At 38.5% G+C, this 27,140-nt stretch overlaps 3 protein-coding genes and 2 long non-coding RNA genes across 7 annotated transcripts in view; 3 read left to right on the forward strand and 2 right to left on the reverse strand.

The window, feature by feature from the left end:
- The window catches only part of LOC118221886 (CD209 antigen-like protein A), a 36,584-nt gene extending 20,994 nt beyond the window's left edge, over positions 1-15,590 (forward strand). The window contains exons 1-6 of one of the 2 annotated variants that reach the window (XM_035407326.1): positions 4,561-4,914; positions 12,165-12,266; positions 13,096-13,194; positions 13,365-13,516; positions 13,810-13,913; positions 14,320-15,590. In XM_035407326.1, the coding sequence (XP_035263217.1) occupies positions 4,878-4,914; positions 12,165-12,266; positions 13,096-13,194; positions 13,365-13,516; positions 13,810-13,913; positions 14,320-14,452 (627 nt within the window). In that variant the 5' untranslated portion in view covers positions 4,561-4,877 and the 3' untranslated portion in view covers positions 14,453-15,590. Of the gene's footprint in view, positions 1-4,560; positions 4,915-12,164; positions 12,267-13,095; positions 13,195-13,364; positions 13,517-13,809; positions 13,914-14,319 lie in introns of those variants that run through there. The other variant, XM_035407325.1, reaches the window with a different exon arrangement.
- LOC118221903 overlaps positions 1-27,140 on the reverse strand; it is a 136,980-nt gene that overhangs the window by 30,396 nt on the left and 79,444 nt on the right. The window lies entirely within an intron of this gene.
- LOC118221881 (alanyl-tRNA editing protein Aarsd1-like) overlaps positions 1-27,140 on the reverse strand; it is a 56,873-nt gene that overhangs the window by 12,112 nt on the left and 17,621 nt on the right. The window lies entirely within an intron of this gene.
- LOC118221899 lies at positions 6,173-6,916 on the forward strand. Its single transcript, XR_004764208.1, has 2 exons — positions 6,173-6,333; positions 6,870-6,916. It is a non-coding gene; the product is annotated as an uncharacterized LOC118221899 (long non-coding RNA).
- The window catches only part of LOC118221884 (C-type lectin domain family 6 member A-like), a 100,520-nt gene continuing 93,776 nt past the window's right edge, over positions 20,397-27,140 (forward strand). The window contains exon 1 of the mRNA XM_035407322.1: positions 20,397-20,547. Within this exon, the coding sequence (XP_035263213.1) occupies positions 20,427-20,547 (121 nt within the window). The 5' untranslated portion in view covers positions 20,397-20,426. The remainder of the gene's footprint in view (positions 20,548-27,140) is intronic.

Below are 27,140 nucleotides of genomic sequence, written 5' to 3' on the forward strand. Positions count from 1 at the left end.
AAGTGTGAACAAAACAAAGTTCACACTTTTTTTTTACAACTTGTGGGCAACAAAGCAACACCTAAAATAAAACACGGATGGGAAGTGTACTGCTTATATCTGTTCACAATCTAACACAATCTGACTGGTTTGTCACGTGTTTCAAACGCTTGAGCGTGCCATTTCCTTCACATCAAATGACCCTTCTGAAACTTGTGCTAAAACACCCAGGCTTTCTGCATTTGACCAATGAACATGCGGGTATCTGAATTAGAATAGCCTAATTCATGAGAATGATCCCCCCCCCAAAAGTGTGACTGTTTACCACAATATACAAATAGAATTGCTCATCTGCCTGACTTGGCTGGCTAAGCCCCAGGAGCACAGCTTCAGCAATCATCTCTGAGCTACTTGAAGCCATTCACGCTGAGACCAAGAGACTTCACCCTTAGAGTGCCACAAAACTCTGTGCTTCTTTGCCACTGGCTCATATGGCTCATACATGCATGCTCTTGGTGATGCAAAAAAAAAAAAAAACTACTTCATGCGTTTGTGGTGTTCCCTGGCACACTGCATCACTTGTTATTAACCTCCACTTGAGAACAGATTTGAGTGTTCTGCATTAAGTAAATTCATTATATGGCCAGAAAACAATGGTGTGTTGCAAGTACATAACCATCTCCTTGAACAGGTACCTCTTTCTGCAGATGTCATGGTATTTGAGCTAGGCTTCAAAACACCACAGTATTCCCTTGAACTGTAAATGAGGGAGGAATAACTTTAGCATGTACCAGTCCAGTATCCAAGGTGGTGAGCATCACCTCAGTCACACCCTGTTTGGAGCTGCCAGCACCAGGGTCGGAGCACACCCCCTCTTGGATCCCCTCCATTAAGGGCTGAGCTTTGTGGTTGGAGAGGGCCAGCTCCTCTGCAGAGGTGTAGTCTGGGGGGAGGCTGCCCCCCCCCCAGTTCCCCTCCACTCTGCTTTCTTCCTGTTGGCTGCAAAACAATAGCAACTCTAACATTCAGATTGTGCATGACAGTGAGACATGTACAGTATTATGAAAGATATTGTTAACCAAAAAAGCAAAGCATTTGTGTAGGACCATGGCTAGATACCTAAACAGTCGTCTTTGGATCATAGATAAAAAGACAAGGCTCATCTACAGTACAACATCTTTGAATTTACAGCCTTTAGGCCGCAGGTTTAAAGTCCCACCGACAAGGAGAGCCTGATTTATATGATTAGACCAGTGGTTCTCAACCTTGGTCCCAGGGCCCGTATGTCTATGCTGGTTTTCATTCCAATCACAATTGCAATCACAGAATTTTAGTTAGTAGTTAATTTTTTTTTTTAATTAGGTGCTTTTCATGTTTAGATGGATTATTAGCCCTCTTAAGCTACATTATGTCAGAAATAGCTATGCATATGTGTAGAATAAATGTCCCATGATTACATTTTGTGCATTTTGTACTGTATTGCAAACAATTTAAACAAGGAAACAAAGTAATTTAACTGATCAAAATAAGGACTGAGTTGAATAAATAAGGCCCTTATATTAAAGTGTGGACAAGGTGGCCACTAAAATAATTATGAATTCAAAGTCAAAGCAAATAGCAAGCCAAACCAGCAATGTGTTAATAAATTTAAAGAAAAATTATAAAAGATTTTCATTAAAATAAATGTCTGTTAAGTCACTATCTATCGCCGAATTAGGTAACACAATGGTGATTGAGCCTATTATTATATTAACTTATATTATTATTATAAATTATGATTAAAGAACTGGGTGTCTGTGGCGACATTCCCGGGAAAAAATCACAAGCGGCGCACAGTTAGTGACACGTTTTCCATCACCCATCAGTGGTTGGTCCGCCAGAGAGGGTAGGCAAAGCTAACGCAACAGGCTTGCTCTTCAACCCACTTGTGTGTGAGCGGTGTACTGTTTTTTCCGGTGTCTGAGAAGGGGGGAGGGGGCGGCGGTTATGGAACCCTAAAAAGTTTTTGTGTAACATGAGAGGTCATATTATTAGTTGATGTAGATTTCGTATTACATTTGATGACAATGCAACGTTACTAAATTACATAGCTATTTGCACAGCTAACGCTAGCTGCCGGACCATATCAAAAAAGGCAACATTAGTTTAGACAACGTTGCGCACAGTACCCATCTCTCACATCAGGTAACATTGTGTTAACTAGCTAGCTAATGTAATTAACAGAATCTAATGTCCGCTAACAATTAGAAAAAAACGCTAGCTAAGGCTACCGACCGGTACCCACCTCGCAAAGCGTCTCTCGAATGCAACACTACCTTGTTGCCTTGCAATGTAGCTAACTAAAGGCCAGTTCAGATCAGCGATTCGCAACAAGACTGGATGCAACTTGCAACATTCCAAGATGTCTGATTGTAAACGTTCTAAAACTGCACTTGGCGATTTGACAAGGTGGGTCTTTTGAGACCCCAGGCAATGGCTTCAGACGCTCTGCAACTAACCAGTTCACACCGCTGCAATTTTCTCTGCAAGCGTTTAGCGTTGTTATTATTTTATTACGCTTCCTCATATGTTCCTCCAGCCTTGATTCAATTTTTTGATGAAATCTCCTTTGTTTTTGTTTTATTCTTCTTGTTCTGATTGCTAATTTAACACCTAGCTCAGCTTTATTCTCAAACAGTTTAGCTAGGACGGAGTGTAGCACAGTGGGTAAGGAACTGCACTTGTAACCAAAAGGTCTCAGGTTCGATTCCCGGGTAAGGACACTGCCGTTGTACCCTTGAGCAAGGTACTTAACCGAAAATTGCTTCAGTATATATCCAGCTGTATAAATGGATACAATGTAAAATGCTATGTAAAAGTTGTGTAAGTCGCTCTGGATAAGAGCGTCTGCTAAATGCCTGTAATGTAATGTAATGTAGCTAAACCAGAAACCTTTTGCAAGGCAGTTGTTTCAAAAATATCACAAACAATCATTCACGAGAAAGACAATGTTTATTGTGCACGAGATACATGATTGCACAAACCACAGCGAATCCCGCGGATTCTTCTCTGCAGTGTAAAGATGTTCATACCGGGCAAAAGGTAGATAAAGAATGTTTGTGGAAATTGATCATCACTAATTCTACCCCAGGTCTGCTACAGCATTTTAACCCGGCTCAGCAGCGTAAAGACAGCTTAAGTTAGCCTAATGTTAGACAATGAATGAGTATGTACATAACGTTACTTTCATAACAGTGTTATAGTTGGCGTGGCCCAGGTGCCAACTGGCTGACGTCACACAGGCAACACTGGTTGGATCTGGTTGGATCCCATTGAAGGTACAGAACTGTACCTTTACCAGAATGAAGGTACCATTCAGTACCTAGACAGGTAAAACCACTTGTCACTAGTACCTTTAGAGGTACAGTTTTGTACTTGTACAGAATTAGTACCCTTGTGTACCTTTATTTATGAGAGTGTATTGTTATGTAATTAATTGCTATAATAAGCACAATGTGAACATGAGATGTTTATTCTACATGACAGGAAAAACTATGTCTGACAAAATATGTCTTAAGAGGGTAAATATTCAGTCTAAACATGAAATACATCTAATTAAAGAAAATTTACGGCTTGTTACAATTCTGTTATTGCAACTGCGATTGAGTGAAAACCATTACATTACATTACATTACAGGCATTTGGCAGACGCTCTTATCCAGAGCGACGTACAACAAAGTGTATAACCATAACCAGAAACAAGTATGACGAAAACCCTAGAGAGAAGTACCAGTCCAAGTGCAGGGAACAACCGCATAGTTCAACTTGGACCCTGAAGGTTAAACTGATTAGCACTAACACAAACGACAGTAGTTAAGACAGTTAATGCACCTAAGTCACCTACGAAACAGCTACCTAGTTACAACCCTAAGCTTACAGTCATTTAAGAGATTACAGGGAGGTAGGGAGGGATGGGGAGAGGTGCAGCCTGAAGAGGTGAGTCTTCAGTCGTCGCTTGAAATGGGTCAGTGTCTCAGCTGTTCTGACCTCCACGGGGAGGTCATTCCACCATCGTGGGGCCAGAACAGACAGGAGACGTGTTCTGGAAGCGCAGGTGCGAAGAGGGGGAGGTGCCAGGCGTCCTGAGGTAGCAGAACGGAGGGATCTGGCTGGCATGTAGGGTTTGAATATCTTGTGGAGGTATGCTGGGGCTGATCCCTTGACTGCCTGGTATGCTAAGACCAATGTTTTAAATTTGATGCGAGCTATAACAGGCAGCCAGTGGAGGGTAGTGAGCAGGGGAGTGACGTGGGAGTGTCTGGGGAGGTTGAAGACCAGACGAGCTGCAACATTCTGAATGAGTTGCAGGGGTCTGGTGGCAGATGCTGGTAGACCAGCATGCAAGCAGGCACCCCAGCACCGAGGTTGGGAACCATTGGATTAGACCATGATAAAAAGGCTTCATATAGTGACATAAAAAGACACAAGAACAGTCTTCATCATCCAGTAGCTCAGTAACCAAACATAAATACAAATAATTGAGCCATTCAAATAATTATGAGATGCTGGCATGAAATCCAGAGACGTATATGGTTATTTATCCCGCCTTTGTAATATTTTATTATATGTTCCTACTGTAGCAAAATGAGCTATTGAGCTATTGTATGAGCTATTTATAGAAATGGTTATCTGTTCTTCCTGTATATAGAAAGAAAGATAGCAAAAAGAGAGAGACCGAGGCAGAGACAGACGGACAGAGAGAGGGAGAGGGAGCAGATATCTGCATGTTAAATGACAAAATATTAACCAAATATCTGAATTTCTGCATTCTCCTGCTAGTTCTGCATCTCTTCTTCTTCTTCTCTCTCAATGGTTAAAGTGTTTCATTAGCCGCAAAGAGTGAGGTATTTTATTCATCTATGAAGTTCAAGAAGAACTGTAGGCAGGGGACTGCAGGTGAGTTACTCTGTTTTCTGAATGTAAATTCTGGATTATTTAATGCTATTGTTAATGTTTTATGTTCTATCAATACGTTTCAATCTTTCTCTCCTTCATTCTCTTTCTCACTCTTTTGTTTAATATAAATTATTTGGACAGTGACACAATTTTGTTTTGTTTTGGCTTAGCACTCCAGCACATTAGATGTGAGATAACACAATTAATATTGTTGGGTTTTATGTATTTGCATAAACAAAAAAGAACAATGAATACAATATTAAACAAAATGATGTGTGGTAGAGAGGTCTGAATCCCAACTGGGCTTATAAAATGACCTCACTGAGAAAGTCAAATTATACGATATACAATAAAAAAAAACCTAAAAAAAAAAAACACAAAAACAAAAAAGACAATCATGCGTATGTGAGTGAGTGTGAGTGAATTTGGGAATTAATCTCAAAGAATCCATTGAATGATTTGGGCAGCAAATTTGAAAGCTAAATGTATTTGTAGATGAATGTGCATGGTTGAAGTATGTTAATGTTTTAAATAAAAAAGATGTCGAGTTTCTTAAACAGAGGGGCAGAGTAATCAGAAAAGATGGCGAGCCGTGCAAATTTCTTTTGAGTGAAGTGAATTTATGTAGATTGGCAGCATACGTACTTGCCCAGATAATGTTGCAGTAAATGAGAAATGGGTAAATTAAGCTGTAGTACATATTGTGGAGGCAAGTTTGATTAACTAAGCCACTCAGTTTCTCATGATACCACTGCATTACATTACTTTATTACTGATAAATTGGATGTGATCTTTCCAGAACAAGTTTTCATAAACCATAAACTGCAAGCAATTTAGTGGATGAAACCTGGATTGTGTAATCCCCACCAATTTAAATCATAGCACGTGATCTGCAGTAGGTTTTATTCTTACCCATTAATATAATAAAGTTCGATTTAAAAAAATATTTAAACATAACTTATTTGTCTGGACCATTCAGAAAATTTTACCACGCCACCTAATTAGTGAATCAAAGTTTTTGTGAGATAAAATCAAATGGGTATGTAAGATACAGCAGTAAAGTCATTAATATAAATAAGGAATAACAAGGGTCCAATTATAGATCCTTGAGGGACACGATAACTTGGCCCTGTTTGAGTGTGGATGAATATAACAGACTTCGTTTATGTGGAAGATCACAAAGATTACTTATTTAGAGTGTATTTCTTTATGTTTAGTGCCTTGTGTTTTTCTGGCTGCTCGACCTATAGAGCAGGCATGCTGCCAAATATTAACATCCCATATTTAATTAATTCCCATGGAGAAAGAACTATTCTGCCCTACAAAGCCTAACTGCAGTAACTACGCAAAGGGTAAAACTGAGAAAAATGGCTTTAAAGTATTTTAACTGGCCAGCCAAATGGGTTATAGGTATATCATGTCAGGGTGGGCGAGGGAATGGACCCAAACGCCGAGTGTGGGGAAAAACACAAAACTCCAAAAAAGGATGAACAAAGACTTTACTTAATTCCAGGGTAAGAGGGAACAAAAAGCCTCGCAGGGCAGCAATAACAAACACAAAGAAAAACTTCAAAAAACGCGGGAAACAAGAAAATACAAAAGTCCAAACACACGTAACAAACGGAATCTGGGCGGGAACACACAGGGCAGGAACATGACCAGAGGCACGAACAACCAAACTAACCAACTACAACAGGCAAGGATCCAGCACCTCAGTCAGGGAGAAGGGAAACTTAAATAGACACGACGCAGACGAGACACAGGAGGGCACAATGAACAATCAGGCCACAGAGAGGGAAGGGAAAACGAGACAACCAGCAAACAATAATTGGACAATAGAAAACAATAAAACAATTAAACAGGGGGGAGCAGGACACAAAACAGAAGTGCCGCCATCTGGCGGCCCAACAAGGGAAACACAGACAGAGGGAAGACACAGAACCCTGACATATCAGTGATATTGCACTAATTGTACATGTATTCATGAGGTAATTTTTATGCCCAAAAACCATGATGGCTGATTTGACCTTTGACCCCAAAAATGTAGTTACTGCACTCTGCCTTTGCATTGCCTTAAATGGTTCTAAGAGCAATGCAAAACCAAAGTGCAGTAACTACAATGTTCTCAGCTTTTATATTGTGTTTTCAGTGAACAGAAACTATTTTGACACTGATTTTGTTATAATTGTATTTAACAATATTTAACAACTCTACTTATGGATTTGTGCATGTTTAATTAAGTCTGGACAAATTGAGAATTTTAGACGTCATATTTTAGTCTTAATATCATTTCGTTTCACTTTTTTACTTATTTACCTATCTAGATAATTATTTTCCAATCAATTAAACTTTGCATCATCATCTTTCAATTTCTTCCGCCGCCACTGTTGTTGCCTTGATGACAATCGCATTAATAATTTTCATTATCCTTGTCTTTACTATTTCACACAATGAATAAATACAATGCTACACTGAATCACAGTAAAATTGGTGGGGCGCAAAACTTTCCTTTAAACTAATCATTGATCTCAAACAGTTTTAATTAATTTTCAGTGATTAGCAAGCATGATTAGCAAACGATCTGACTAATCAATTGGAAAGTAACACACAGCTTCTTCGCATTGTGTTAGGGAGATTAAATGATAAATGCGATTTAGAAAAATCCGTTTTAATCACTAAGCAGTGGCAGAAACTTCCCTGATTTTCCTTGAGCATCAATACAATTAATCCACAAAATAGGCTACTCAATACTATCATATATAGCCAGTTCTCCCCAAATAGGCAGTTTTAGCGAGTAGCCTAGGCCTTATAGCCTACATTCATTTTAATTTGCAGTACGAAATAGTGCACATTTTTAATCAACATTTGCGGATACATGCACTTCTTTCTCCGCACTCGTATTCATGGCGAATATCCACAATGCGTAGGCTAGATTGTAAACAATCTTGAAGTGCATGACATGGCATCGGTGATGATGTGAAGTTACAGATGATAATGTTACAGCTTTCAGGGAGCAGGTAAGCTAACGCTAGCTAACTAAACATCGCCTGTCAGTCAGCATATATAGCGAGGCTGACAGGTGTTTTATAATGTGATTGCTAGTTTCTCAACGCTTAACGTCATCGTTACTTAGCCTACCGGGGTATTTTATTTTCAACACCAGTTCCACTATCCTCTTTCCCCTGGATAGTGCCATCTTAAACAGCTTTGTTGTGTGAGGTTAGATGGGTGAAATCGGCTGGTGGTAGAATCCCAAAGCAGTTGCGTGAGGTAATTTACGCCGGGCACCCACCGCACGCGTAGCGTAAACGGCGCGTAAGCAGCACGGCGAAGTCTACACGGGTTCCGTCTGTGTCGCGCAAAGGCTTGCTTAAAGCTCTATATTCCTAGTAGCTCTCGCAGTCTGCAGTGGGATTACATCATGTATTTCACGTTTGTTCACGACTGTTGATTATGGGTCAAGTGAATACTTGGTGAGAGACCTTTTTCAGTTTCTTAATTTGGTAATATTTTGTTAACTCATGTAAATACGCGAGAAAGTAAACGCTTTAAAGAATTACCATAAGCTTAAATCGCAACGTAGCCTACATAATAATCAATCTCAAACTGTATTAATTTATTTGCTTGGTTAACAAGCGTGCCAACTTTATGAAGAATATGTAATGATCATAGTAATAATAAATAATCCATAATCAACCATTGGGAATTCCATTGTCGTCTTGTTATTCACGTCAAAACATTTATATGATCAGATTGAGTAAAATCAGTTAATCGTCAAAAAGATTGCTTAACAGTTTAAACTTGAAGGGATATGAACACCACAACGCCATGAACACTGGAAGCTTTGAAGTACAAGTGCAATAAAGGCTTGCTTACAACTTCATTTATAAAATAGGTGCATTTTCATCGGCAAGACCACTAAATCTGATTTTTTTTTTAAAGCTCTGTGGATTATCTGATTTTTATTAAAAGGCACGGCGAACGAAGACATCAGAGAAGTCAAACAGGGTGAGCAATGGTTGGTTAAAAACTACCTTCCAACACTCGAGCCAACAAACCTCTGCTCGGTGCGTTCACTTAAACATCATTCAATAGGCTACGTCTTTCTGTGGTGTATTTTCAAATTTACCCCACCCCCTTAGCGAAACTAAGTTTGCATTCTTCCCAGGTTCCAGTTTTTTTCCCCCTGCAAGGACAATACAAAAGCGAAAAGGCTTGTATTTTTAGCTGCTTATAAAATATATGGTAGGGAACTAGGGACACACCCCCAATAGCCTAATATAAGGATGAAATATAAATCAGAGCATGTACACCTAGCATTTTAGAGCATATTTCTGTGTATAAACAGGTCATCATGACGCGCGACAAGCCGAAAAATAGAACAGAAGCGAAAAACTACGCTTCAGTTCGCTTGTGTCGCACAAGTTTCGCCGCCGGTTCGCGACGCGTTCGCATCTGGTGTAGAGGACGTCGCCCGCTGCCGTTGTAATAACAGTACTTCAACTACGCTTCAGTTACGCGCGTAGTGCGCTCGCGGTCGCTACGCGTGCGGTGGGTGTCCGGCTGGGTAGAGCGCGAAATCGGCCGGTAGGACCCCAAAGCAGTAGTTACTGCGGTTAGCCTTTGGACGGCAGTATTATTGTTCCTTATTTCTTTGCAGCTAAGGTTCATTGTTTTCGGTTTTTATTAAATAAAAATAAATATCCAAGAATTTATCTGTGTTTATTTTGAATATTAAAAAACATGTGAAAATTGGTTGCAAACATAGTCTAATGCATAAATCGTGATGAAAATGGGATCATAAAAACAACAATGCAAAGATCAGGTTGAAAATTAGATTTTAATTCCAAATATTTAAAGCTTACTGCTTTTCATTGCATAATCAGCAGCTCGTTTGTATTTTTCCCCTTTTTTTCTCCACTTTTTTTTTGTAGTACACTATTTCTGATGGCTCAGAACAAGCTAACTGAATCACCAATTGGAGCACCCCTGTGCATAGCGATTACTGCTACCCACTACGGAGTCCGTCAAGCTTTTGTTTGAAATCATTACCCTCTATGAGGGTACGTTAGTGAAAGGTACATTTCATACAGACTTTAGGAAGAATTTATCACATAGAGAGTAGTGAATGTGTGATATAGCCTGCCAGGTCATGTAGTAGAGGCAGAAACTCTGGAGCTTCCGAGTAAGTTAAATTCCAGCTGCAAATTTTTAGCTATTATTTCAAGGCATTTTCACATCACACTGGTGTGCAATGGCTTTTAGGCGCTGAAAATATCAAAACAGTATGACCAGACCAGAATACCTATGTTTGAGAGGTGTAGCATTAAAGGGGGACAAAATGAGGACTGGCACAGAAACGTTGAATGCATTTCCATCTTATCAAGCTGGGGCACAGTACTGAGTTGCAGAGAAAACACTTGAGAGGTTTTCAAGCTAAAATCACAGGGCTTTTATATAAAAAAAATATTAAATAACAAATGAGCAAATACATAAGTAGGAGAACAAGGACTAGAAACACAGGGCTAGGGGAACACTGGAACACAAGAAGGCAATCTCAAAGACTGAGGCCATATCCAAATTTGTATATGACTAGTATACTCAATAGTAGACAAGTACATTGATTTCGACATGACCAAATTGATTAGAGTCAAGAATCCAGGAACTTAAACCCTAACACTAACAGATGAAACAAACTGTGAAAATGAAACAACACATGCTCAAACCAAAAAACCACTGGTACAACAATAAGTACTAATTAACACAAAATAAAATGAATCTAGGGCTGAGGAGCTGCCGCCCTTTGTCAAGGCCCAGCAGGAACTGTGACAGCTTCCCAGCGTTTGCACATACATTTTGACATTTAGCAGACACTCTTATCCAATGCAGCTTGCAAGTTGCATTTTTTTTACATACATTCCATTTATGCAGCTGGCTAGTTTGATGAAAGTAATTTAATTTGAAGTCTTTTCCTCAAACGCCAGCACTGCAATCAGGACTCAAATCCTCTGCATGTGGGTTAATAGTCCAGGTCCCAGACCATTATATAACACTATAGCCCTCCAATCAGGGGCCATACCTATACTATAGCCCTCCAATCAGGGGCCATACCTACACTACAGCCCTCCAATTATGGGCCATACATACACTACAGCCCTCCAATCAAGAGCTATACCTACACTACAGCCCTCCAATCAGGAGCTATATCTACACTACAGCCGTCCAATAATGGGCTCCACCTATACAGCAGGCATTATCCAACCAGGAGCCAGAAATGTACCATTGTGATTGTCCCTTTTTAAGCATTCATCACAAGTTAATTTCATATTACACTTGAACAGTGTGTGGGTGAAACTAACGCAATAGAAAACGCCAGGTACAAGCACTGTGCACTTCAGGAAGGTCACTGCTTAGTGGCATTTGTAGTGAATCATAAAATGCCCTGAAAAATGGCTTTACTGAAACCAAAATAAAAAAATGTAAAAATTTAAAAAACATTCTTGGGTTTATTGAAGACAAACCACCTTTGAAATATTATTTTAATTTCATTATTTAAATGTGTGTCCTGATCATATATCTATACACAAAGGAGGAAGAGACGCTGTCCATCAACAAGTTTGAATCTCTCAGGCATTTTGAGTGCAGTGATGGGCCCCACAATCTGGATAATGTTCTGACTGTGCTTGTGTGTTCCATGGGGAATGAGTAATCGGCCACCCCCGGATTGAGGGAGGGTTTCTGTGGACAGGTGTCCCCTGCTCATTGCTCAATAGCGACACCCCTGGTCAGTTAGGAACCTGTGATCTCTCTGTGCCAGTTGCATAGTTTTCCAGTGCAGAAAATGCATGGCATAGAAATGCTTTTTGGGCTACAATGAAAATAAGGGGTAGCTGACTGCATGCACTTGTCTCCTGCCTCCTGAATGGACAAATTCTGCACACTTGCTTTTCTTCTGAAGAGTTGAAAATTTTTTGACCTAATGTAGTCACATAAAGATAGAAATGGAGTAGGCCCACACTCTTATATTTATTTAGGAGTGCAGGCCTCCTGTATTTTTATTTAGTGAATATTTGGTAGTTGCGCAGGTGAAAGTGTTTGCAGTAGTGGATTTTTATTTGCTGTTGTAAAACTTTAGTTTACTGCAGTATGTTTGGTTTGAAATTAAAATAAAAACTAGCAACAAGAACAACTATATAAAACATCAAAGAAATGAGACCTTCTGCTTAACTTGTCTGTTTTCTTGACCACAGGGCACAGTGGGCAAAGCTCACTTCCCTACAGACGGGCTACAGTGTGTCTGGGGCTGCTGTGTGATCTCTTATTGGCTGCCACAGTAGTCCTGTGTGTCCTCTGTGAGTAACTGTCTGTGTCTCTTTACTATGATCCTGGTAAACTGTCATCTAAAAGTAAAAAACAGATCTGTTCTGTCATTTTACAAATTAATATCATATAATGGGGTTCAGGATTTTGCTTTTGGCCAATCCCTTCGATTTTCATCCAGCTGTTGATGTACATTCTATTTTTTTAAAATATATACATTTATAAGTAAAAAAAATAAGTTCCTACATAAGAGCTAATATGTGATGTTTATACCTTGACCATTGCTGGTCATTATTTTTTTCAAAAACCATTCAACATGCTTACCAAAATACAGTTTGACAATGTAATTGAGACACATTTAATTTGGACAAGAAGTAAACACTTCATCCTGAAATGCACTTTATGCATGTTTTTTTATATATACACAAATGTATATTTTAAAAATTACATAATTTATGTCACCCATCTGTATATATATATATATATATATATATATATATATATATATATGTGTGTATATATATATGCAAAAAAATGTATTTATTTTCATTCTCATATATACTGCAATATTCTTATAGAGCCCAAATAAACAATGATTGTTCATAATTCTCCAACACTGTAAATTAATACATTGATTTTACAACACAATTGAAATTTCACTCAACTTTTTAAAATACTTTTTTCATAGTTTGCCTAGATTTCTTCATTCACAGTTCACAAACCTAACAAATTATATGGCTTTGAGCTTGTTTCCAGAAATTAGCACAGTGGTCTGGATCATACTGAACTGAGGTGAAATTCGGTAGAAGTCCTTAATCGATACTTTCTTTCCTAAGAAATACATTTTCCCTTGTGTACTAGATAAAAGTCTATCAGAGAACTATTCAATGTTGGAGAGAGATCTGGAGGAGCTCAGAAGCAACTGCAGCACCATGAATACAGAGAAAGTCCAGCTACAGAGTAAGTACAATGAAGTAATTAAGGAACTCCTCTTTTTGTAGCAGTGCTGTCCCTCCAGTTCACAGTGAGTGGTGCAACTCTGTTTTCCATCTGCAGGAAAGCATTTACTTTTACACTGTTACATATGAAAAGATCATTCTCAGAGTCTGCTGCTTGTTCATTCTGTACAGGCAATGTGTCTAACCGCTGTCTACAGGGCTGGGCACAGTTCTCTTCGAAGTGTTACTACTTCTCTAATGAGACGAAGAGCTGGGAAGACAGTCGCAGTGACTGCATTAAATGGGGAGCTGACCTGGTGATTATAGAGAGTGAAAAGGAACAGGTAAGGCTCTGTAAAATCATTGTGAATGAGTGGGTGGAGATAAAACTGACAACATGCATTCATAAGAAGCCACTGTAAATGTAATTATGTAATTATATCTCATCTTGTGTTGGTTCTTACAATCTAACGTGTTCAATATTACCACTATGGGTGAATCGCATTTATCAGTGAGGTGTGGCTCATGCTGTAGCTCAGTACCTCACAGATCCAGAAAGTGTCAGTGTGGACTGTTTGTCTCTCAGTGTCTACATCTACAGAGTGAGCAGTGAGGGTCATTCTGTGTTTGTTTTCAGCGGTTCATCAACAACAAAATAAGAAACTATACCTGGATTGGACTGAGTTACTCAGCAGCTAGGGGTTACTGGCTCTGGGTGAATGGAAGCCCTCTGCACGAAGGGTAAGAATTCTTACAGAAACAGCACAGGACGTAAAAATGTAGACAGACACAATCATGTAAAAATTTAAATAACATCTTGGCAGATCAGAAATATGAATGTTCCTCTGATGGTAGCCAGTCCAAGGTTTGTGTTACTGCAGTGAAATATGTCACTGGGTATGTTTCTGGTTATGATAGTGCATATGTGTACTTTACACTTTTTATCTTTAATATTGTTCTGTTTGTACGATGAGGTTGATTTAATGAGTACAGTTAATCCAGAATTATCTTCAAACAAGATATATTACCACTGTCTGAACTCTCTCATAGATGGCAATAGACAGAGAATGAGAAGGAGTCACTGTATCTCCCTAGGAAACAGCAGAGAAGTAGAGCTTCTGTGTCTCAGTCTTTGCTTCCTTTGCAGATTCTGGGGGAGAGGAGAGCCAAATATTGGATTTGAATGTGCCATGTTTGCCCATTCGATGAAGGCATGGGCTTCTTTTTACTGTTCTTATGACCATAATTTCATCTGTGAGACTAATGCTCTGCCCCCCTAAACCATTTTTTATCGTTGTCTGTTTTTGGTTCTCTCATCTTGTGAGAGGCCGTTGACCATGCCAGGGTTGACAGTCAAACACAGGACCAATAAGCATACCACAATGTTACCGTTTCTGTTGGGAATATATGGAATATACATACTGCTTTCTTTACTAGAAATGTATCTGTGAGACTAAGCTTTATTAAATGCATTGAAATGACTGTACATGCAGAGTAGATTTTAACTATTACATTATTGGTTCTATGGACATATTGTAAGTATAAAAAATCAAAAACCATACATTTTAAATGGTCCTCAACTTGATGTTGTGATACTGTAAATTTAAATTGAAATCGAGAACAGCAGTCACTGCTAAAAAAGCAAATGTGTTCATTGGGCCTCATTTATCAATAATTTCGTAAATATGCACATAAGTTTCCCCGTAAAATTATACAAACTAACAACTGCCGCCGCATTTATCAAACATTCGGAGGCACTTAGTTTCAATCGTATTCCCGTGCGTATGTTGATAAATCCCAATCAGTCGTAAATTGGAAGCGCGTTCGCGGTCGCCTCATTGTAGCGCACCTCACGCGGTGACAGGGGGTCGGCCAGTGGGGTCATCAACCACTGCTTCAGCGGGTAACCCTCATCCCCTAAGGGTTTAAGGAACGTGGAGGGTTAGATAAAACGTTGCCAATGCAGGTTTGGAGTTACTAAATGTCAAACATCATGCTTACCAATGAGCCAGCCATCCTCAACAGCTCTATGCGCCAAGCGATTCCCCACAGAGCAGTTTTGCAAAACAAATGAATCACGTGTTCCTCCAGGCCAATGAGCAACAACATTGAGGACATGGCAAGCTGCGTCAGATATCAATTGGACGTTGATGGAATGATATCCCTTCCTATTCAAGTAGCAAAGGTGTCGGTGATGGAGATTTAATGTGCACATGGGTACAATCTATGGCACTGATCGTAGGAAGGCTGGCCTGATTGAAAAGGGCCTGTTTGATACCAATTTGGCTCTGCGCACTATAGGGAACTCGAATATACTCCGGGGCTAGTTTAACAATAGAATTAAGCACACTGGACAGTATGTGGCTCATGGAGGGTTGGGATATTGCAGACCGGTCACCAATCTCCCTCTGGAAAGTGCCAGTGGCCAAAAAGCCAAGCACTGACAGAACTTGGACATGTGTTGGAATGGCATAAGATCTTCTTGTTTGCCTCATTAAGTCTGGCTCTAAGATGTTGCACAGTCTCAATTTAGAAGGGTTCTAGGGAATCAGAACCGACTCATGAGCCACTCGTCATCCTCGGCAAAGTCGTCACACCGGTCCCTGAAAATGCGATCTCGCCGAAGTGCTCTCACCAAATCCTCTAATAGTGCAAGGTCCGCCATTGCAAGCTTGGACTTAACAGCATTTTGGCCATTTAAATAGTATTTCTCATCAAGTATCTAAAAAATATAAAACTGCAATTATGAAATCATAACAACTCTTTGTAATGCTATTACTCATTTCAAACATTTTTGTTTTACTTAATTAAAATAGTATTCGCAACCAATTTATGTTAGTTTCTTTATAATTTATCTTTCTTTATGATATTTCAATATTTCATGACAAAATACGTAGACAAAGAGGCCTATTTAATGACCAATTTCATCAGTAAAAGTTAAAAATTCAAGTTAAAAGACGAACTGCGGAGTTTACACACACTCTGCGTGTGGTCTCAGGTTTTCGTAAATTTCCTTCACACGTCCGAACAAGTTGAACTCCCGAAAACTTGGGTAAATGTTGGTACAAAGGAATTATGAGAAATTTTGTTTGTATGTTGCTTGATAAATGAGGCCCATTGTGTGAAAGTATGAGCTAATAGAAAAAGCTCTCAGTACCTACTTACTCACTATCTCATAAAGGCTCTCCAAACTGAGGCTGTGTCCTAAAGACATAAGCCACATGTACCCACAAGTAAACAAGTGGTATGTGACTCTATGACTTAAATTCAATAAACATTTATCCTCAACTCTGACTTACAAGTAATATCCTTGCTTTATAATCCTTGCTGCAATTGATAGTCAAATTTAAGGACTAATGTTTATTGAATTTAGGCTCATGTGGTTCCTGTGTTACCTTAATCTCAATCTGGCTGTATCACAGAAGCAAGTCCACAAGTTAAGAGTGTGTGTAAATGTTACATTAATACTCATACATACCAAACTGATAAAGTACTAAAAATTATATTCCATGCATTTTTGAAGACGTATTAAAAATGAATTAAACTGTGTCATTAAAGTTATTCTGAATGTTAGTTTGCTGCTGAAATATTCTGCTTCAATTTCATCTTTTTTTTCTTTGTAATAATTTGTTTCAATCATTTCCTCATCATTTCAACATGACCAGATCTTACAGGATAATCAGAGAAGTGGTGCAGTTCAGCTACAGTTTCCTAATTTTATTGGCAACCAGCACAACATTCCTTATAAGTGGTGACTTTCACACTTTAAAATAAAAGCTTAATGTAGTATATATAATGCTTTCATAAACTTGATATAATGGCTTCATGTATACGCAAATGTTGTGCTTCATAAATGGTGGCAAAACATCTTTTTACAACATTATGCCAAATGTGACATAACCAACAATATCACCTGGCTAATGGCTAAACATTATAAAGGGTGCATGAAACATGCTTATGTAGGATCCTAGGCTAACTGTGATATAACTCATGATGTCACTTGATGTCATGAAACAGTCCAAATCAACCCGAGAGAAGTGAGTCCCCTTGAATGCTGTTACAGTTTTACTAAATATACAGTAAATTACACATTTAATAAATTAAACATAGTGTGTATACACGCATGCGCACGCGCACACACACGCACACACGCACACACACGCACAAACACACATGCACATTCACACACATACACGCATACACACTCTCTCAACACACAAAAAGGGAAATTTTTATTCAGTATGCATTGATAAAAATTCTGAATGCTCTGGTAAGTTATGAGTTTCACTTAACCAGCGTTACTTTGCCACTCTGACATATTAACTTTGTACTCATAATAATGTCAGGTGCACACTTATGGGTAATGTTGTTACAGTGTTTTTTACAATCGCTAACATCCTTTTGTCCAATCTGTAGTCACATTTTCAAAACTCTAAAAACAATTAGTACAACATCGGTCTGTTGTGGACCATACCATTAACACAATTCATGTTGCTTTCACAGAATATGCAGTCAATTAACACATTTCTAAACTGCTTAAAGTTTCTTTACATACAAGCTTACCCAATACCAAAATTATGGACCTTTCTTATCTTATTTACAAATGCTTGTACACAGCACGCCAGAAATTAAAACCTAATGTTCAAAACCTTAAATATAGCATAAAGCCTCTACTTCTGTAACAACAGCAGCTCAAAAGCTATATTGAAACAGCTGATAAGCATTTTGAAACATTGAGAAATGGCTGATTTACTGTAATTGTGTTTTTTATTTTTATACATTTGGAACCAAAGGCCATGTATGTTGGATTTTTTGTTGATCACTGGCAGCAATTTCATGTTGCTAATAAAGCTTTTACTGTAGCATTTCTGTCTCTTACAATTTTTTTCTACTACATTCTATAAAGTAAAGATGACTCATTCACTTTTATAGATAGTATGTTGCCAAAAATGCACATATTCGACACTCTACCAAAAAATGTAGAGTGGTTCACAGCAAAAGGAAACTGAATTATAAAAAAACAATGGATTTCATATTGTCTATTGTATGCAGGTACAACTGAAACATGAAAAGTAATGCAGTTTTTGTAATGCCATCAACTGTTAGTATTTTGAAAGTCGTTGTGCTATGATTGACTAGATGTTCCTCTTGGATAGAAAACGTGCTAGTGTTTTGACAGAATGATTTGATATTGAGTCAGGTTTGCCATGTTTTGATTTTGAGTTAGTGTATGTAGAGAAAGTTGTTTTACATTTTGAAATGTATAGTTGGTATTTAATGAACAAAATGTGGTTTTGAGCAGAAAATGAACTATTTGGCTAATTGTGTGATGTAGGTGTGTTGCTGTGTTAGAAAAAGAAACTTAAGTATAGGTAAATGCTTGTTAGCAATTGTAAAAAACTGTAATTTGAGTTAAAATATTGTGAATATGATATGTGAAAGTATATTATTTATGCATCTAGTGTACACGTTTAGAAAGGAAGAAATGCCATTATGTTTATCATTTTTACCATTTCTGTCATTTTTTCTTTTGTACTCATAAACTGAAAAGTAACACCGCTACCTTGTGGCTGAGTGTAAAATAGATGGAAAAAACCAACGATAGGATGAGTGTGATTAAAAAATTATCATGAAACATGTGAAACAATGGAAGACAGATATTCAAGAAGAGTGCAAACCATGATAAAATGCAAACACAAACCAACTGAAAGAAGGTCCTCGTTATTATCAGATCACATCTTTTTATTTTTAGAAATACTCTGTTTTCTAAGAAATACGCAGATGTTTACATGATGCTGTTTTATTTGTTGTTTATTGGTGTTCACAAAGCTGGTACTTCGACTTCTTGTACATGCTAAGCAGCTACTCAATCCTGGCCCTGGATCTGTAGCATAGTTTTCTATGCTATATCATGTGTAACATCTGGAGCAGGAGAAAGGCATTTTAATGTCATGGTTCTGTGTTCCCGTCTGTCCTTCCTTGTTGGGGCGCCAGATGGCGGTACTTCTGTTTTGTGTCCTGCTCCCCCTGTTTAATTGTATTATTGGTTTCAATTGTTCAATTATTGGTTTTTGGCTGTCCCGTTTTCCCTTCCCTCTCTGTGGCCTGATTGTGCATTGTGCCCTGCTGTGTCTCGTCAGTGTCTTGTCTATTTTAGTTTCCTTCTTACTTGACTCAGCTGCTGGATCCTTGGTTGTTTGTTAGTGTGTGCTTCTGGCCATGTTTCTGCCCATGTGCCATTTTTTACAGGTTTTTGATTCTTGGAGTTTCTTGGTGTACTGTGTTTTGAAGTTTTCCTTTGTTTGTGAGAGTTGCCCTGCAAGGCCTTTTGTTCCCTGCTTTTGGTTCCTGTTTTGTTAAGTAAAGTCTTTTGTTCTTACCATTTGGAGTTCTGAGTTTTTCCCCCTCTGCGTTTGGGTCCTAACCCCCCATGCACCCTGACATTTAATTGTGTTATCGCAGGATCAACAAGATGGAAAACAATCTCAGAAAAGATTGTTCAAATTGTGATTTCATCATGTCCCATGAGTGTACTCAAATATAAAACTGGAAAGTTTTAATTAGTGCTCTCATTGACTATTCATTTTACACAGGTTTATAATCTCTTTAGAACTATATTTTCTTTTTTCCATCTTTTACATTTTTTTCATTTGCATAAAGTTCATGCTCCTTTACTGAACCATTGTTGTTTTCTGTGTCTGATGCTGCAATTGTCAGTTCTCTGTTTCCCAATGAGAAATGGAGAACTTGAATCGCTCTCCGCTGGTGTGGAGTGTCACTAAACAAACACTTTGAAGCTGCAATGAGTATAGCTATCGCCTACACGCACTTGGAGGTACAGTGCCGTGTTTGGCTGTTTGATTTTGGTTGAGGTCACCTTCTCCCACTGAGGAAGCAAGAGAAGGGTGAAGTAGTTGGCCAATGAGATGAGCACACAGAGTGCACTCATCACTCATGGGAGTTGTAGTATCACCACACATTGATTTAACTTTCAGATGGCTTTTGTAAACTACAATAATTTTTAAAATAGAAAAAGCTACTGGAAGGTCACCTGCCAAAGCACCTAGTACGTGAATTTACACACCATTGCTGAATTCTACCCACATTTGCGAAGGGGGGGGGGGGGTATTAATGTCAAGCCCTGACCAGCTTCCTGAATACAATTTCCTCTTTCTGCTCAAGTGCCACAGACCACAGTGACAGAAAATATATAAAATTAAATACTGGACGGAGCACTAGCAGCAGTTGTCAGAAATGGCAGCATTGGTCTCCAAAGATTCAGAGGGTATATACACTGCCCTGGCCAGTCCAGACCAAGATGTGTACAGCACACTGGGCCAGACCTCACTCAACAGCCCAGGAGCTCAGCACAAAGGTAAGAACACCTGCACAGTGTATTAAAGAGCAGCATAATCAAGAGATCATTGTCGCTTTTAAATGAGCTTGTGGAATCTTTTTTATTACATCAGTAGAATGTAAGGAAAACAAAATAGAATCCACAAATTATTTTAGTAAGAGTTCAATCCTCAAATGTGAGCTGTGAGCTTGTAGCTCCAAGCTTGCACCTAGAGCCGAGCTCCCAGCTCCCAGTTTCCTGATCTGAGCTCACACCTCATAGCTCGCTATCCCAGCTCCCAGCTCTCGGATCGTACCTATCAGCTCACTCTTGCCCGAAGACCTCTTGTGTTACCGTATATTACATTAATTTGGAGAAATATTAGAACATATCAATTATTGCAATGTGCATCATTGTAAGACGCAAAGGGAGGTTAATGCTGGAGTTGGCAATTTTTATGTTAGATTATATTTTTATTACATATAAGTGTCAAGAGACCATTAGAAAACGCTTGTTTGTGTGAAGGGGTTAAACGAGGTTATTCTTGGTTAGTTTGTGTGGAGCTCTGAATGACTAAGTTACGTGTGGCAGTCTACCCATTTTGCATTTAGGCTTATTTGATATTATAAAATAGAAGTAGGCCTATGGATTTTAATTGTAATTTAATTAATGGATTAAGATAAACAGCTCATATAAATGGCGACACTCATCCGGAAGCATGGACGTGGGGTGGGCATGTAAGTTGCAAAAAACTGGCTGTGGTATACCCAGGTGTTGATGGTGCTACCTCCAAGAGGTAAATATTTTTCTCGACTCGTAGTGGTACTGGGGCAGAGTATGCACAGTCAAAAATGTTGAGCATTGCCATTCATATTAGCCAATTGAAGACACAAATATAGACAAATTTTTAAAAAAGTGTTTATATCTCATTCTTTCTGGTTGTCTGTCTGTGACTGTTGGCCCTAATTTTCCATTGACTCAGTTGTCATATCTATTTTAAACTGTTAAGCGAACAGTTTTCGTGACGTCAAGAAACTTGAATGTGGCGAACCACCTAGCGTTTCTTAATCTGAACATGAATCTGCTGGTGTCTGTTAGCATTGCTTGACTTTACCACTCTCCCCCCAAAAGTGTGGCTGTTTGCCCCAATGTATACATAGCCGCACTCCTCTGCCTGACTTGGCTGACTTTTAATTACTATTATTTTATTTAAGCTTTATTTATACAGGGTAGGTTGACTGAGCCTGTATGTTCTTTCACAGCAATGCCCTGTTTCACACACACTTAGATACCCAACCACACAAATAAATTACATAAAATCAATAGTACAATACAGATAAAAACATAATAAGTTCAGAAACAGTCATAGTGACCAATTGCATGAAGTTCTCTGCTTTTTATCACTGATTTAAATTCTCAAAGAGTAACCAGGTCTGTGAGCCGAACCTCCATCTGTAAGCTATTTCAGGCAGATAGTGCAGAGAAGTTAAAAGCCTTTTTACCTAGCTCAGTACGGACAGTAGGAACCTTCGTTATCAAAGTATCTGTTATCCTTACTGGTATGCACTCTAATTCTGGGTCAAATAGCAAGAAAGGTAGCTCGGAAGAATACCCAAAATTGTCTTTTTAATGAAAACATAGCTGTGGCTAAGTCGATGCATGGATAGGGCGAGCCACCCAAACACTGAGTACAGTGAGCAATGATGAGTGAGGCTTCTACTTGTGATAAATCACAGGGCTCCATGATACACTGTGTCTTATCATGTGAAGACAATAGTAACACAGGTTACCATAATCACAAACTGGCAATAAGGTAGCTTTGACAAATGTACATTTAAAGAGAAACTCGATTTATTTCTAAAGTAAAAACTCAACTTGCGCTTCTTAATCAGATGTTGGAAGTGATAGTAAAAAGCTGAGCATCAAGAAAGAAACCTAAGTATAGACTCTCACAGGCTCAATAGATTGGCCTTGTAATGTGATAATACTTTGGTTTAATAATGTGTAGCCTACTTACAGTACTATTCGATAAAACCATAAGCTTGGCTTTTTCAACATCCAGAACAAGTTTCAGGTGGAAAAACTGAGCCTGCACCAGATTAAAAACATGCTGCAGTTTCTAAAGAGCCTTATTAGGGGTAGAATCAAAACAGTATACAGCTGTCAGCATAAAATGAAAAGCAGCATCTGGAACATTTTAAGACAGTTTATATAGACAGTGAACAAGTCACAGGAGTAGATCTTCAGACTCTTTGAGAGAGCATTTGAATCTTCACCCTGCTGACCTAAACATTTTGTCATAGGTCCTCTGACATTCAGATATCGCCATTCCCCCTGCCCTGTACGCCCACTCCTTCACTTCAGTAGTCAAACTGTATACACCAATATTGGTTTAATTGCAGTTTAGACCATAGTAAAATGTTTACTGTTTAGTGAACCTGTGTTTATACATTAACTGAAATGGCACAACCAAGTACTGAACTGCATAACTGAGATGTTTATTTACTGTGCAACTTGTGCATACAAGTCCCAAGAGCAGGATCAGTGATGCGTTATCTCTGTTACCATGTAGGTACACTGTTTATTTATTGCATACCACAGCAATATCAAAAGCACATCCTGTATTTTGTCTTTAAAATATTTTAAGTTTTGTGTTTCTCAGGCATTGTGAGTGCAGTGATGGGCCCCACTATCTGAATAATGCTTGTGTGTTCCATCTGGAAATGTGTAATCAGCCACCATTTCACCCGTGGATTGAGGGAGGGTTTCTGTGGACAAGGTGTCCCCTGCTGTTTGCTCAATAGTGACACCCCTGGTCAGTTAGTAACCTGCGATCTCTCTGTGCCGGTTGCATAGTTTTTCAGTGCAGAAAATGCATGGCATAGAAATGCTTTTTGGGCTACAATCAGGGGTTAAATTGGGGGTGGACGCGGGTGGACGGCGTCCACCCACCTTTGGTAAATAAATAAATCATTTTGACCGGCAGTTTTACAAATAACTATGACAGTCCAGTTTTTCGTATGCTACAGTCCATGTGTTCCCTCTAGCCAGTTACTCGCTCAACCAGGGAAAAAACTCAGGAGGAACAATCGTCTATATAGACAGGCACAGAAAGAAAAATATCGTTGACTGTCTTGATTGTTTGGAAGCGGACGCGGTAGGTAACTTCATTAACATGTAATTTCATCTAGGCTATGCAACATTTTAAAGAGAGATGAATAAACTTAGATTGCTTGAGCAAAATCATCAAGTTGCCGGTCAGCAACTAAGCTAGGATTGAACAGCTATTTCCCACATAACGTTTTATTCAGCTGCGACTGGTGACTGGTGAGATGAAAATTGGTGGGGCGTAAAACTTTCCTTTAAACTAATCATTGATCTCAACCTGTTTTCATTAGTAATTTTCCTTTATTATCAAGCGTGCCAATGATCAGACTAATCAAATGGCAAGTAGTCTAACACACAGCGTCTTCATACCGTGTTAGGGGGATTAAATTATAAATTCAATTTATCCGTTAAAAATCCGTTTTTATCACCAAGTAGTCTACACTTAATAAACAAGACACACCAGTCTGTTATCTACCGTGTTAGCTTTCAGAATAACCAGCAAAAACAAAACCTGCAATTCAATTTTGTTTACAATATTTGCAATACGAGTGCGGAGAAAGAAGTGCGGAATGCATCCACAAATAATGTTGATTAAAAATGTGCCCAATTTCGTACTGCAAATGAACATACATGTAGGCTATAAGGCCTAGGCGACTCGATAAAACTGCCTATTTGGGGAGAGCTGGCTATATATGATAGTATTGAGTAGCCTATTTTGTGGATTAATTGTATTGATACTCATTGCTTAGTGATTAAAACGGATTTTTCTAAATCGCATTTATCATTTAATCTCCCTAACACAATGCGAAGAAGCTATGTGTCCCTTTCCAATTGATTAGTGAGATGCTTGCATGCTTGTTAATCACTGAAAATGAATTAAAACAGTTTGAGATCAACGATTAGTTTGAAGGAAAGTTCTGCGCCCCACCAATTTTTAGCTCACCAGTCGCCGCTGGTTTTATTTTATTTCAATTCGACAGTTTAAGAAAGATGAAAGACAGGAGGAAGAAAGAAAGACAGGAGGAATAAAGGGAGGACAAAAGAGGATGACGACAGATTATTTTCGGGGGTAAAAAAAATTCTCAGCATTAATGACACTCAATGAACTTGAAATATTTTATTTAAAAGCTTGCATCAATAGTATACATTCTTTTTAAAACATTGTTTCCCTTCATTACAGTTTTGTGCAAGATATATTAAAGATACAACTATTTTGAGCTGAGACATTCATTGTACCTTTTTTCACCCACCTCCCACGAGATCTCAGGGTCCACACACCTCCCATATCCCAATTTAACCCCTGGCTACAATGAAAATAAGGGGTAGCTGACTGCATGCGCTTGTCTGCTGCCTCCTGAATGGACAGAGGCTCAAATCCTGCACGCTTGCTTTTCTTCTGAAGAGTTGAACATTTTTTGACCGAATGTAGTCACATAAAATTGAGATAGAAATGGAGTATGCCCACACTCTTATATTTATTTAGGAGTGCAGGCCTCCTGTATTTTTATTTAGTGAATATTTCGTAGTTGCGTAGGTGAAAGAGTTTGCAGTAGTGGATTTTTTTTTTTTTGTGTTGTAAAACTTTACTGCAGTATGTTTGGTTTGAAATTAATAAAAAACTAGCAACAAGAACAACAATATAAAACATCAAAGAAATGAGACATTCTGCTTAACTAGTCTGTTTTCTTGACCACAGGGCACAGTGGGCAAAGCTCATATCCCTACAGATGGGCAACAGTGATTCTGGGGCTGCTGTGTGCTCTCTTATTGGCTGCCACAGTGGTCCTGTGTGTCCTCTGTGAGTAACTGTCTGTGTCTCTTTACTGTGATCCTGGTAAAATGTCATTTTAAAGTAAAAAACAGATCTGTTCTGTCATTTTACAAATGAATATCATATAGTGGGATTAACTTTTGGGCTTTTGGGCAATCCCCTCTGTTTTCACCCAGCTATTGATGTAGATTCATTTTATGAAAAATAAGTTTTTAAGTAATAAATTAGTTACTACATAAGAGCTAATATGTGATGTTGATGCCTTGATCATTGTTGGTCATTATTTTTCTCCAAAATCTATTCAACATTGTAGTCTTTACTTTGAAATTTGCCTAGAAAACAATTTATATGTAAAAAATCTTACATAATTTATATAATTTGCCACCTATCTGTATATATATTTTTTCATTCACATTGTTAAATGTATACTGCAATATTCTTATAAAGCCCAAATAAACAAAAAGATTGTTCATAATTCTCTAAAACTGTGTAAATTAATACATTGACTTAACAACACAAATAAAAAATTCTTAAAAAACTTTTTTACTAGTTTGCCTAAATTTATTCATTCACAGTTCACAAACCTAACAAATGATGTGGTCAACCTACGGGCTTAAGCTTCTGTTTCCAGAGATTAGCACAGTAGTCTGTATCATACTGAGGTGAAATTCTGTAAAACTCCTTAATCGATACTTTTCTCCCTAAAGAATGCATTTTCCCTTGTGTACTAGATACAAGTCTATCAAAGAAGTATTCAATGTTGGAGAGAGATCTGGAGAAAGTCCAGCTACAGAGTAAGTACAATGAAGTATTTAAGAAACTCCTCTTTTAGTGCAGGACTGTCCCTCCAGTTCGCAGTGAGTGGTGCTACTCTGTTGTCCATCTGCAGGAAAGCATTTACTTTTACACTGTTACATATGAAAAGATCATTCTCAGAGTCTGCTGCTTGTTCTTTCTGTACAGGCAGTGTGTCTAACCGCTGTCTACAGGGCTGGGCACAGTTCTCTTCAAAGTGTTACTACTTCTCTAATGAGACGAAGAGCTGGGAAGACAGTCGCAGTGACTGCATTAAATGGGGAGCTGACCTGGTGATTATAGAGAGTGTAAAGGAAAAGGTAAGGCTCTGTAAAATCATTGTGAATGATTGGATGGAGATAAAACTGACAACATGCATTCATAAGAAGCCACTGTAAATGTAATTATGTAATTATATCTCATCTTGTGTTGGTTCTTACAATCTAACGTGTTCAATATTACCACTATGGGTGAATCGCATTTATCAGTGGGGTGTGGCTCATGCTGTAGCTCAGTATCTCACAGATCCAGAAAGTGTCAGTGTGGACTGTTTGTCTCTCAGTGTCTACATCTACAGAGTGAGCAGTGAGGGTCATTCTGTGTTTGTTTTCAGCGGTTCATCAACAACAAAAAAAAAAAACTATACCTGGATTGGACTGAGTTACTCAGTGGATAAGGGTAACTGGCTCTGGGTGAATAGAACCCCTCTGCAGAAAGGGTAAGAATTCTTACAGAAATAGCACAGGACGTAAAAATATAGACAGACACAATCATGTATAATTTTAAACAACATCTTGGCAGATCAGAAATATGAATGTTCCTCTGATGGTAGCCAGTCTAAAGTTTGTGTTACTGCAGTGCAACATGTCACTGGATATGTTTCTGGTTATGATAGTGCATATGTGTACTTTACCCTTTTTATCTTTAATATTGTTCTGTTTGTACGATGAGGTTGATT

Source organism: Anguilla anguilla, chromosome 2 (assembly GCF_013347855.1).
Source record: "Anguilla anguilla isolate fAngAng1 chromosome 2, fAngAng1.pri, whole genome shotgun sequence".
NCBI lineage: Eukaryota > Metazoa > Chordata > Actinopteri > Anguilliformes > Anguillidae > Anguilla > Anguilla anguilla.